Here is a 12,874-nt window from a genome sequence, read left to right as displayed (position 1 = left end):
GTGTGTGTGTGTGTGTGTGTGTGTGTGTGTGTGTGTGGGGTTATTGAGAGCTTGCTCTAACACCACACAGCCAGCCTGCACGTGCCCAACCTGCGGCCTGCCAGTGGCCAAACAAAAGAGATGATGTCATGCTTAGCCAATGACAAAAGAGTCTAGGTCTGTCAGGCCCGCCCTTCTCACCCGGCTGGTTCCAGCCTTATCCAGCTTTAGCATTAATCAAAAGCCTTATCCTCTTTACCGTGGGTGGGGGGATGAATAATGAAGCAGCCGTGGTGTRAGTGCGGTCAGCGAGAGGAAACAAACTGGGAAGGAACAGGTCAGCAGCGACGGCCGCGGACCACGTTTTGCAGCGGAGCCGTCATGAGAATTAAAGCGAGACAAAGGAGGAAGCACGGCTCCGCTGGGTGCCACAGTGTGACATCTGCCAGGCACAGGGCCTCACACAGAGACGAGCCCAACATAGAAACACATTCAAGCCGATAATGAAACTCATACCCACGACTAAATTCAAAATGTTTCCAACGTCACACACACCGCTGCAGCTTTCAGCTCTTTCAGATTCTCTTACCAAGCTCTTGTTTTGGTTGCTTCTTTTCCTCGTGCATCATCCAGCTGAAACATTTTAAATGATCCTGTCTGAGTAAAAAGACATTTGTGTGCACAAGAATCTTTGAAGCTCTTGCAGAGTGAAGCAGCAGGTGCACAGAAACACTTTAAACCCATTTAATGTGGCAGCTGAGCTGGAGGTCACTTTATTTAATAGAGTAAAATATCATAATCCATAGTTTAGTGTTTTTAAATATTCTAATTCAAAATGGTCGTAGTTTTGCTAATGGAATTAGTGATGTGATAGTATTTTACTACCAAAGTATAAACATACTAACATTTAAACAAAATCTACAAATGAAGCAAAGAATGCTCTAATTTTGAAATTAAATAAATATATTTATTTGTGTTTTTGACAAGGCAGATCATAGAGCAGAATAATCAGGTTCTGCAGTCAGTTAATTCTATTAAATAGTGAAAAAAATGGCGACAATGTGTAAAACATAGGAGACATTAGCCTATGAATGGTGAAGAGGATTAGGAAACAAAATGCAGTGTTTATTTTGAAATTATTTTTATGCGATTATTTAATTTTGGAGGGCAGGGTTGTCTTTTCACTTTCTGTCGGCTTCAAAAGCAGGACGGATTTGCATCTCGTGTAAAGAAKATAAAACAGGAGGAGGTCGTAAAAATGTTTTACACAACAGAAGACACGCCTCTCTGATCTGCTCCTGGCAACCAAGGTATTAAACAACAAAAACATTTAGATTTTATGGACAGTCATTCTGGGTCACACCTTCCAGAAAAATCTGAATAGCCTGTCAAGCGTCAACGGTTTATTGTGAGACGTGTAGCAAAGTCAAACGATTAAAAATAATGCTTGAAACCAGAAAAGAAAGACACCCAGAGCTCGTTGTTGGCTTTAAGGCTTATGCAAAGAAACGATACGAGGGGGACAAAACACCCTCCCGCCCTGCACTCTGCCAAGGTTTCCCCTCTCATACTTCCTTCAGTTTCACACAGAGCCTAAAAATACAGGGGGCCGGCATGGCACAGGTGGACCGGCCATGGAAAAAACTCGGTCATATTCAAGGAAGAAGTCATGGAAAAGGCAAGGATCCGATTTCAGGGCCACTGATAAGCTACAAATCTGCACTATCCCCCGCCTGAGGGCCAAATATAGCCCCCACAGATGTGATGCAGGCCTGGACTAGCACGACCCTGAACCAGGCGAGTTCACGAGACTGGCTGCTGAAGCGGAGCCTTACTCAGTAACTCAGAGCGATATTAATCTGACCTGAATCTGAAACTTCTGATACAGGAAACAAACGGCTCTGAAATAAAATGGTGCGTGAATAAAGCAAGCAGTGCTCCAACGTTGTTTAAAAAGCAAGCTTGCAATGAGACCTCTGATCTTTGGGCAACAATTATTTATCATTTCCTTTATGTTTCATTAGTTTTATATTTTATTGCAGCCATTTCAATAAAACTAAGATAATCCCACTGCAAAAATCAGCCACTTAAAATAAGCTTTAAAATACTAGATCAGGGCCATTCAACTGGTTCATTCATCTCTTAAACCCAAAGCTCTGGTTTTCCACTTTGATTAGTACAAGTTGTTTTAGTTTGACATAGACATGTGTGCTATCTATAGAATCATCAGAATCTTGGCTAGAATATGGTAAAAACATTTCTATGAGCATCCAAGTCTGCTAAAACTACAAGCAGTTCAATATAAAACTATGAAAGTGAAAAGAAAATTGGTTTAGAAACGTAGCAAGTCAGAAATGTCATAATAATATGTGTGTTAAATAGGAGGCATAATGTGTTAGTTTTGTTTTTGGTGTTGTTTTATTACCACTGCTTTTATTACATTGGRTTCTGTATGTTGTATTCAAAGGTAATAGATCTTTATAATAATTGATTTATTTACATAATGACTTTAATTGCAGGATGTTTTCCCCCGGTGCTGTTGGCCTGCAGTAACTGTGGCTCCCTGAGCAATTAAGTTGAATAGCCCTGTACTAGATTATTGTTTTAATCTTCTCAAATTAAGTGAAATAATCTGCCAGTGTAGTAAGACAATTGCACTTGGTAAGACTTCTTAAAATAAAACATATTTTCAGGCTAACAAGATTACATTCTGATATTGATTATCGGTCTCAAAACAAGATCAAAAATACATTTTGGCAGGAAAAAAAGATGGTAAGTTTTGGTTAAATTGACATTTTTTGCAGTGCATTGAACTATAACTCCATTATTCTAAAATTAACAAAGATTAGCTCCAAGTTTTTCTTTGCATATACCACAGGAAAACACGTCATTACCAAAAACTGTTTGGTGCAAACACACTGCAAAGTCAAGTGACAGTCCAGCCATGATGTCAACACTTGAAACACACGCAGCACTGCATTCAAAATGACAAAAACACACTCCTCTTCCACACAAACCATCGTCCCGTGGAGCTCGGACTCACCTTCACCTTGCCGTTGGGCTGCAGCAGCTCAGTGACGGACACCTTGTCCTGCTGCAGTCGCCTCTTCACCAGCTTGGAGTAGCAAACGTTGACGGCACCTTGCACGTGGGAGGCGTTGAACTCGGAGAAYGTCCGGCTGTCAATCACCAGCAAGCGACCCGTGCTCCTCTGGATGAGGCTCGCCAGGCGCTTGATGTCCATGGCGCTTCGCTTGCTGGGCCCCTTCTCCCCTGCCATGATGCAGCCGAGTGGCGGGCGGTCCGTAAGGGATGGGGGGTTCAGAGGGGACAGGTGGAGGAAGGGATGGGGAGGAGGAGAGGTCAGTGGAGGGAGGCTACCGCCATAAGATCCATGGTGCCTGAAGAGAGAGGGGCGATAGGAGCAGAAAGAAAATGTAACAAAAACAAATGACAAGCATTCAAAAACGAATGCTAGAGCTATTATTGTCGAGCTCTGACATTCAAATTACCACGATCAGTTCGGAGATTCTGAWAATGATGAAGCTCACGGGTCTCTCCTCGTGTTTCAAATCACTGCCATAAATAAAAGCCATTAAGCGCTGCAAAGTGACAATAGCAGCTCTTTTGAGCATGAGCATCTATGCTTTGGTGATCTATTTTTGCGCTTTTGTATCATCTTTTATTAGCAAGCTTTGAGACCCTCACGAAAATAACCGCAATGTTAAACACCAGTTATTTAAAGGCCTAAAAGCCGAAGGGATTATTAATCAGTGCTTGGATCTGAAGGAGCAGCATGCTTCCAAATAAAAGCACTCCAGACTTCAAGGGCCAATGTTATGTGTTTCTCAGGCATATATTTAAATACTATACCATAATAAAGTATCTATGTCACCTTTAGCTGTTATTAAAATGCTGTTTTTATGTTTAAATAGAAAATAAACTTATCTTCTCATCACTTCCTCTTCTAAACGCCTTGAAATTGGCCTCTGTCTCTTTAAGAACCACCTTCTACTTCTGTTCCATCCATTTCAGTGCATTGTTTCACGCATGATGCAGTTTACTTGGCATCTGAAAAAACATTTCCTCAAAGGTATTTTGAATCTGAAAAGAGCTTCACTGGGTGAGAAGTAGTGTTAAGAGCAGCAGACAGTTTAAGTTTCACTTTCACTCGTTTGCTTTGTTACTGCCGAGAGCCTGCAGGAGTCATGGGCGGGGTGTGTGGAGGTGTGCTCCGTGATGAGGAAGTTCGGCTTAAAGACACGTCCCAGGGGCGTTTCTGGTCCCCACCTGTCGTTTTGCTCCTCAGCATGGTTTCCTAAAAACGCTGCAGGATTTCTCAAACATGCGTGAATGAGTCAGAGCAAGGCTTTGGGTATGTTTTTTATGAGAGTGTAACATTATTACATGATATAAAAATCAAAAAAGTTGGTTTAACATGATATTGCCCCTTTAAATTAGACATACACAAGAATGATATGCAGATGTGCGAGTCTGATCTGGCAGCTGTTGATCGCAGCTCTTCTGCCCATGAAACAGGAAACTGAGGGTGTGAGATAAATAAAGCCGGGGAAATTTCGAGGGCAGGTTTGAACACAAGCGAAGGGCCCTGTGGGACATCCTGAACATGCATCTGTGTGCGAGCGWGTTTGTTTGTGAGTGTGTGTGAACAGAGAAATGTCCACAAACTCCATGACCTGCCTCCTCCTATCCATCGCTCCCAAAACCGCTCGCATCTCCGCCCACGCTCACATTCACCACAACATTTGCACCAAAAACACCCCCGAGTCCCACAATCACATCCAAACAACAATCAGGGTTTATGACTGCTTTTGTGCGATTAACAGTTTTTTCCATGCGAGGCTACTCAAAACTTCATTCATTTGAAATTATTTTATAGTCAAAATAACACCTTGTTACGTTGATTCTTTGGTTAAGCGGGTGTCATGTGACAAAGCAAGAGGCTCAGGATGTAAACACGTTATTTTACTTATCTGCAAGCACGTGGTGACATGAAAAATGGATGGACTCGAGTCATGTTTACCCTTAAGCCTAAACTGATCTTTAAAAAAGGGAGAGTGCAAAAGAAAGAGGCGTGGAAACAGATAGGGCAAGAGGAGGAAAACAAAAGAAACAGTTTGAGAAAGGCAGAAAAAAAGGTGGTGAAAAAAAATAGAAAAGGTGGTGAAACCTTTTTTATCTGATTGTTTTGGAATGACAGCAAAACCTCTCTGCTCTGCAGCTTCTCACTCGTGTTGTGGCTCTGGCATGCCTGTGCAGAGACGAAGAACGAAAAAGAGCTTTCCAGGCTGTAAACTCCACCAGATCGAGGTGAGGGAGGAAAAACTGAGGCGACGACAGAAGTGTTAAAAAATCGTGAGAAAATGGTAAAACGCTGTTGGTCTGGCAAACTTTTTAGGGTGTACACCACCTCCTGAGCTAATCAGCAGCTCCCTGCACCAATTTGAAAAAAGCAGGTGAATTAAATGGATGGATGGAAAGAATAACCAAAGAAAAAAAACATTCATTTTTATTTAGACTGATTGCAAATATACAAATAGCTTTGCTTAGCTTTTTCTGYCACAAAGGCATATATTTCCCATATAATCAACTCTTCAAACCATAACATAAATGCACAAGTGATGCTCCTGCCTGACACACCTGATGCGAAGGAAACAGAACATGGACCAAATCGCTTTGATGCAGTTAAACACAGACGTCCTGCCTGTTTTGTTAGATGACAACACAATAAGATGCGCAAAAAATAGAACGTCATTCACAACAAAAGCACCAAATCATAGAGATAACATACGAATGACATGATCAGATTCCACAAACTCAATGTGAATCCGTCTGCACGTTGCTCTGATTGAAACCTGCAGCATCCAAAGCACCAACAGAACATGCAGTGAACTCATCCAATCTTCAAACAGCTCCGTGGCAACACCTACCAGACACATTCCTGATACATAATTGATCCCTGTTACACCGTACCGTCTCTGGAGGGCAGCTGAGGAGCAACACAGCTTTCCAGGGAGGGAATCTTCCCCCCACCCCCACCCCTCAGTGTTTCTGTGTCCCAGCTGCTGAGCACAGCATCTGACGCTGCAAATGTCTAATGGCGACCGCTCTCCCTCCCACCCAGAGCCTCACAATTTTTTTCCCTTTTCTCCCTCTCTGAATCCTTTCTTCCTTCTATCACTTTCTTCCTCTCTTTTGTGCAGTAGATGGGGACGGGGAGGGGAGCAGGATTCGTGTTTTTTTTTTAAATTTTTTATGTTATTCGCGTGGTGGTGAGAGACCGGAGCGCAGCATCTTTCTACGCAAACATCCCGCACGGTTAAAAAAAAAAAAAAAAACTCAGAAAAAGGCGAAGGGAAAAGAAAATGAATTGAGTGAAGATGATGATGCTAATGTAAACAACCAGCATCGTGCCTCATCTGCTTACATATTTTTGCTTCTTATTATTTGGCAGCAGCCAGGTGTTTGCTGTGAGACTGTGGCTGAGTGGAGGAAAAACAAGCATGGAGGGGATGAAGCAGGTAGACAGACCGCGTGCAGAACCAGAGCAGACTCGGTTGTTGCCATGGTAACAGCCAGGCTAGGGTGAACGGAAGAGCGTGACGGTCAATGGGACGCTTCTGGTGCTGATGCTGGGTGAGGATGCAACAAAAATAATAATAATAATAATAATAATAAAAAAGAGACGTAAAGTAAAAGAAACAAAAACATTTAAATTGAAGATTAAACAGATTTTCTCATTTTGTTCCAGCCACCAAAATTTAAAGCATCTTTAAAATATTGTGACATCTTAAAGCTAACGACTCTACGTCTTCATGACACGGGTTGTTTTTGATTCGAAATTTTTCTGAGACGCCCTGATTCTGATGCGCATTATGCAGTGTTGCATAAAGTACCACAAAGTGTTCCTTGAGTAAAAGTAGAAGTATCTTTCCAAAAAATTACTTTGGTAAAAGTTCAAGTCTCCTTTAGGAAAATTACTTGAGTAAAAGTCTTGAAGTATCTGATATTTTTGTCCTTAAGTATTAAAAGTAAAAGTACTGATTTAAAATGAGCAGTTAGAATTTACATAAGGACATTTATTAGATGACCTCCCTCCAAAAAAGGCAGAAATGATTATATTGTATTTAAACAATTAATTTATGTTAAATTTAGGATGCACTAGTCCAGTTGTTTCAGTTTATATACATACTGTATATCAAGGCTGCACAAACCTTTTCCCCAAAATGAAAATCTATCTGAGGGCTGTGGCCAAATGCAATAATATAATTCATGAAATACAAATACTTCTTAAGTACAGTCTTTTTATTTTAATGATTACGTCCTGCTGGAGTGTGACATGATTTGTTTGTGTACAAACTAATACGGTATCAGAATTGAATATATTTGTACTTCTCATTCAACCACAAAATTAAAAGTTAAATTCACTCTATCTAGGAGGCACAATTTATATGAATAGTATTTATTTATTACAATAACAAGCTGGAATGAAAACAAGCAAAAATGAAATAAAAGTAACGACTTTCTGCTTTTTGCCTTTTTTAAAAATGTAAAGGAGTAGAAAGTGCAGCTAAATGTGTGAAAATGTAAGAAGTAGAAGTAAGAAGTTGGCCAAAAAATTACTCAAGTAAAGTAGAGATACCCAAAAATTCTACTWAAGTACAGTAACAAAGTRTTTGTATTCACTTTTCAACTCTGGTTTTATTCCTGTTTAACCCTTTAGGATCATTTTCTTAGCTTTTTCAAAATCAGAGTTAAAGTGGAATCACAAGGCTGCATCGCCATAAAGTTCAAACCAGTAAACAGACAAATAGCAGAGACATTATTGGGCCTCATGCAAGAACATGTTCGTATTCTTATCCTAAATTTCTCTTACTTTTGTTCGTACAAAGGGTTCGTACGAACATGTCACGTCAGATTCAACAAACTCTTCTATCTTCAGGAAAAGTGYGTAAATGAGCTGCGYAAATTCCACCTGTTCGTATCCAGCTGCTCGTGCACGCGAGAGGAGATTAGCATAATTACCACCCCAAAAACACCATATAAGGCTATGTTTCCTGCCTCAGATACAAGGAAGTGTCCATTCATGAAAATGACAGCGAAACTAAAAAAGAAGAACTTTACGAGTTCAGAGGTTGAAGTCCGTCTGTCAGAGATCCAGAAAATAAAATCTGTCATTTTGAGCAGGTCAGCTGTGGAATAAAAAGAGCTGCTAAAAGCATAAACAACGGTGTTAAATCATTTTCATTTATTCAGAAGACACACYGTCGCGCAACTAACTTTATCACACAGATCCCTTGAGTCAAGTTTAACTTCTGCTCAGCTTTGAACAGTCTACAAAACAAAATAAATTGTTCATTTTTTAATTTAATTAGAATAAAACGTGATGTTTTCTAGAATGATCAGTGTGATTTAAGGGTTAAAATTAATAAATGTGACTCAACCAGAATAAACAGAGGTTCGTAACTGATGGTTTCAACACATAACAAATATGACTCATGGTGTTTTGAAGCCCATAGTTTTGAATAATAATTTGATGACATCTTTTGTCCAGCGTACAGCTCTTTGAGTTTGCATTGAAATGGTCCGAGTTGTGTTGTGTCAACTCTGGCACGGCACGGCTGACTGTTTGGGTTTAACATCTTCTCTGTAGCCAAAACATTTCCTCGTCACTGACAGAGTGTTCTGCGTCTGGAACGTGTTTTGCTTTTAGCGTATTTTTGAGCACAGAACCTGCACAGTCCTCAAGAAACCTTTTAAAAACGACTTTGTAAAATTAGATGTGTGCTTTGCTTTAATATGGTTTTGTGTTGACGCAGTTTATTAAACAGCTGAAGTCTTTTAAACAGTTTTACACATGTTTTCTCACAGGACAACAACGAGGAAATGCATCCTTTTTCACCTTCTCGTAAAGTCGATATATTGTCACACAAATCATGAGCCCACTTTACAGCTGCTCTCTTTATGAGCACCGATAAAAAAATAAAATAAAATAAAAATGATAACAAAAGATGAAGCAAGAGGAAGTAACTATCTCCAGAAAGATCCACAGTCCATGCAGAAATTTTCACTCGACCTTTTAGACAAGAGAATAAAAATAAAATTAAATTAAATAAATAAAAAWTAAAAACCTGAGCCGAACGTGATGGAGCGGCTCGCTGAAGCTCTATCAGACGTGACRGAGAGAAGCAAACACAAAAGGGAGCAACTGGAGGGCAGCAAGCGGTGATGTAATACCACCCGGGTTATTCATTAAGCGCCTACATCACGTCACCTGCGTCCCCAGCCTTGAATAGTCTGATAAGAAACGGACTCTTCGATTGGCTCAACAGACACGACTTATTTGTTTATACTGCAAACAATGACATCATGAGAGCATCTCTGCGTTCTTCAGCCATAACCATGAGCTAAATGTTATGTTTAAGTGTCCTCACAGCGTGTTCCTTATTTACATTTGAATGCATCATTCATACATTTGGCTCTTATAAACTGACCTGCCTTGATCTTGTGTTATACTTAGCTATATAAGAAGAAACTTATCAAAAAATAAAATAAAACAAAACTTGAATTTATTCTTGATGTTTTCCTAAAGGTTTCACTTGGCTGTGAATGTTGCAGGCATTGGTGACTACAAAGAAAATKACAAGAAAATTTGACATTTTTCAGTTGTCGCCTGACTGAATCTTCACTTTTGACATTTTGCTGCACATGTTGCAAAAAAAAAAGTCACTCAACCTGCTGACAGTTTTTGGTCAAAGTTCACCAGATGTTCACATTTTTGTTGTGTAACGCTTCAAGAATGTCCTGCAAAAGTCATGTAACAAAACTGCATGACAGACAGGAAATGTGGAGCATTTAAATACGAGGCCCTCTCCCCAGCTCACTAAAGCTGTGGCACAATTCCGGGCTTGCRGCCCACTTAGACCGCAGCCCACGTAGGGTGTGGCCTACATGGGCCATACAGGCAGTGTAGGCTGCATGAAACGACTGTGAAATGAGACGCTTCAGACTTTGCCACGGTATTACATTTAAAATCACATACCTTCAGTTGGAACACAGAAGGTATAACTTCACAAAATTCCAAAAATATTTAAAAAGTGTTACTTGTAAATAAATAATAATAAAAAATATTAATTTTGAAGTAGCKCCACAATCAGTGCTTGTAATTATTTTTATTTAACATCTCACTGCAGCAAAACATACCTGCATCAACTAAGCTACATGCATTTAAAAAAACAAATTATTTGGTCCGTAATGAATTTCCAAAGCCCGCCGTCAAAAAAATGCAAACGTACGTGGCCAACAAATGTGCACTACCTGTACTGCAAATGTGAACTGAGGCACAGACATTATCCATGCTTCTCAAACTTTTGAACCACAAAATAACATCAGAAAGCTGTGCCCCCAACTCTTTTTTTTTTAGGTATTCAATGTCGTTATCAGATCAAAACACAAACAACATTTCATCCATTTTTAAGTACACTAATCAGACTCTTTTGAAACAACTAAAAGTTTTTAGTTGTCATTTTTAAATGCAATTATTCAGAAAATCCATTCAAGACCCCAACTTGATGTTTCAGGACCCATAGTGGGGTCCTAGCTTTGGGAACCCTGTTTGTGCACAGTTTGAAACGAAATTTTCATTTCCGTCTCCAAAAATCATAACGGACTTCAGCAGGTAAATGCTAAAGTTGGAACTATTGCAAACTGAGCAGCACTTGGAGCACCTATTCAGGATGATTGCTGCACCCAATTTAAGCGGATTATTTGTAAAATTGACTGAATTATGTTCATATTGTGACCGATTTGAATTAGCTGTGACACACATCTTGAACTGAGCTGACTTCTAAATTTATTAGTTGTAGTTGCAGATAGTAATTTGTAAGTTATTGCATGAAAGTTGCATTAAAATCTGCTGGTGAAGAGATATTTTTGACTTGACTCCAAGAGGTTAATGTCAATTGTTTTTTTAAAGATCTTGCACAACCTTTTGACACGTTCAGTACAATATATTTTTGCAGCTGAGGGTTTGAAATAAATGATAAAACAGGGTTGTTTCTCCCTGGAAGTTCCCACTGAAACATGCGCGCTGCTGTTAACAGCGAAGGTGTAATTTAGAAAAATCAATTCCTGGCTGGCCCTGGTGGAGAAGATCAGCACCACGATACTGTAAACAACCGGTCCAAATATAAAGCCCCCCGGTGTCCTCTGATCAATACACTCCCATTCAGGCCGCCGGAAGTTAAAGGCTCAAATAACAAACAACACAGGGGCTTCAACATGACAACTGTTTCCGGATGGATCCTGACACAACAGCTAAGAAAAACAAAGCACGCCTGACGATAAATACACACCCTCTGTAATCTGAGGTGGAAAACAAGAGTTCCTTGGAAACACGCAGCTTCAGATGTTGCGACCAATGGAGGGATGAGCCGCACAAAGACACAGATGGGACACTGTATCCCCCTCACAGCCTTAATACAATGATGGAGCGCGCGCGGCCAAAGCGTTCCCCGACCTACATTAGAGACGGAATAAACAGCGCGTCATTTTTTTTWWAAAAGCTGGGATTAAATTATTGGTAATTCACACCATTATTGACGGGCTCATCTTGTCCTGGGTCAATATCCTGTTTTGTTGTGACGCGTAGAAATGTCTGCGCCGCTCCACTGAGCAGAAAAAAAAAAGAAATTTTGAATAATGACGACCAGAGGAAGAGGAAGGGGAAACGCACCTACCTCACAAGAACTGGAAGAAAAACAAACGACTCTTCATCGCAATGAAATATCTGTAAACTTCAACCTGGACGGGAATAATTCCCTAATATAAGACGTGCGCGCACATAAAGCGGGGGAGTGCGCGCTGACGGGTTCACTGCAGCAGGAGGYATTTATGGCAAGCCAAGTTACCATTTAACAGTTGGACAGGATCTTGAGCAGATCAGCTTTTCTTATCGCCAGAATGATTATTTCAGACCCCCTATTTAATCCCTTTTCTCTATAAAGTGACTATTGTGACTATTTTTTTTATAAAATATATTTTGGATTTGTTTGTTTTTTTATTGTTTTAGAATCCCATATTTTGTGTTCTGGGTGGCTGTAGCACCTGTCCAGAGATTACAGATAAAAATAATAAATAAATATCTGTCATGGCCAACTGGCGTTCAAAGTTTAATGTGCTCCCTGATGAATAAACCAATCAACTGCTGACCACCAAAATGCCACACAATGAGTAGAAATGACACAAAAACAACAACAGAAACTTTGTGTTAAGAACTGGATGGAAGAACACAAGCGACACAGAGATTATATTAATAATAAGTAATAATAAACTGCATGAACAGGATGTGAGTTTCTCACATATGTTGATTAAGGTTAGGAAAAATTCCTGTCTGGAAATCCTTTTTTTAACGACAGAAAGACTTGAATAATGAATAAGTGAAGTACAGTATAAACAATGATGACTAAGTACAATCTTACTTTCACCAATAAATTTGGGAATTTCCTTTTTCTATTTAGAATTGGCATTGACGGTGAACAGGCAAAGTACACAGGATTCCCAAAAGTCATCCAGTTGTTTACTTTTTTATTTGAGACAAACCCCTAGCATCAATATAAACTTTTCTCCAACTAAAACTGATTGATTTCCCTCAAGATGCAAAGGTGACTTTTACAGTAAGCCTAAATATTTATGTTTTAAATTATCTATATTCTAAAGATAAACCAATTTTATCTGTCATTGCATGCCTTAATTTCCACCCACGAAATACGAATTTAAAAAATGATTAATATTATTCCATTTACAGTGGTGGACAGTAACAAAGTACTTTTACTTTATTACTGTAATTAAGTACATTTTTTGAGTATCTGTACTT

General features: G+C 39.6%; 1 protein-coding gene across 5 annotated transcripts in view; it reads right to left on the bottom strand.

Moving 5' to 3' along the window:
* The window catches only part of dusp8a (dual specificity phosphatase 8a), a 35,446-nt gene that overhangs the window by 21,854 nt on the left and 718 nt on the right, over positions 1-12,874 (bottom strand). Inside the window, exons 1-3 of one of the 5 annotated variants that reach the window (XM_014005588.1) lie at positions 11,739-12,092; positions 11,593-11,669; positions 3,023-3,380 (exon numbers count right to left, since the gene is read on the bottom strand). In XM_014005588.1, coding sequence (XP_013861042.1) covers positions 3,023-3,259 — 237 coding nt within the window. In that variant the 5' untranslated portion in view covers positions 3,260-3,380; positions 11,593-11,669; positions 11,739-12,092. Of the gene's footprint in view, positions 1-3,022; positions 3,381-11,354; positions 11,472-11,592; positions 11,670-11,734; positions 12,093-12,874 lie in introns of those variants that run through there. The other 4 variants (XM_014005590.1, XM_014005586.1, XM_014005589.1 and 1 more) reach the window with 4 other exon arrangements.

The sequence above is a fragment of the Austrofundulus limnaeus genome, unplaced genomic scaffold (genome assembly GCF_001266775.1).
Source record: "Austrofundulus limnaeus strain Quisiro unplaced genomic scaffold, Austrofundulus_limnaeus-1.0 Scaffold31, whole genome shotgun sequence".
In the NCBI taxonomy this organism is placed as follows: domain Eukaryota; kingdom Metazoa; phylum Chordata; class Actinopteri; order Cyprinodontiformes; family Rivulidae; genus Austrofundulus; species Austrofundulus limnaeus.
This window is presented reverse-complemented; position numbering and strand designations above follow the sequence as displayed.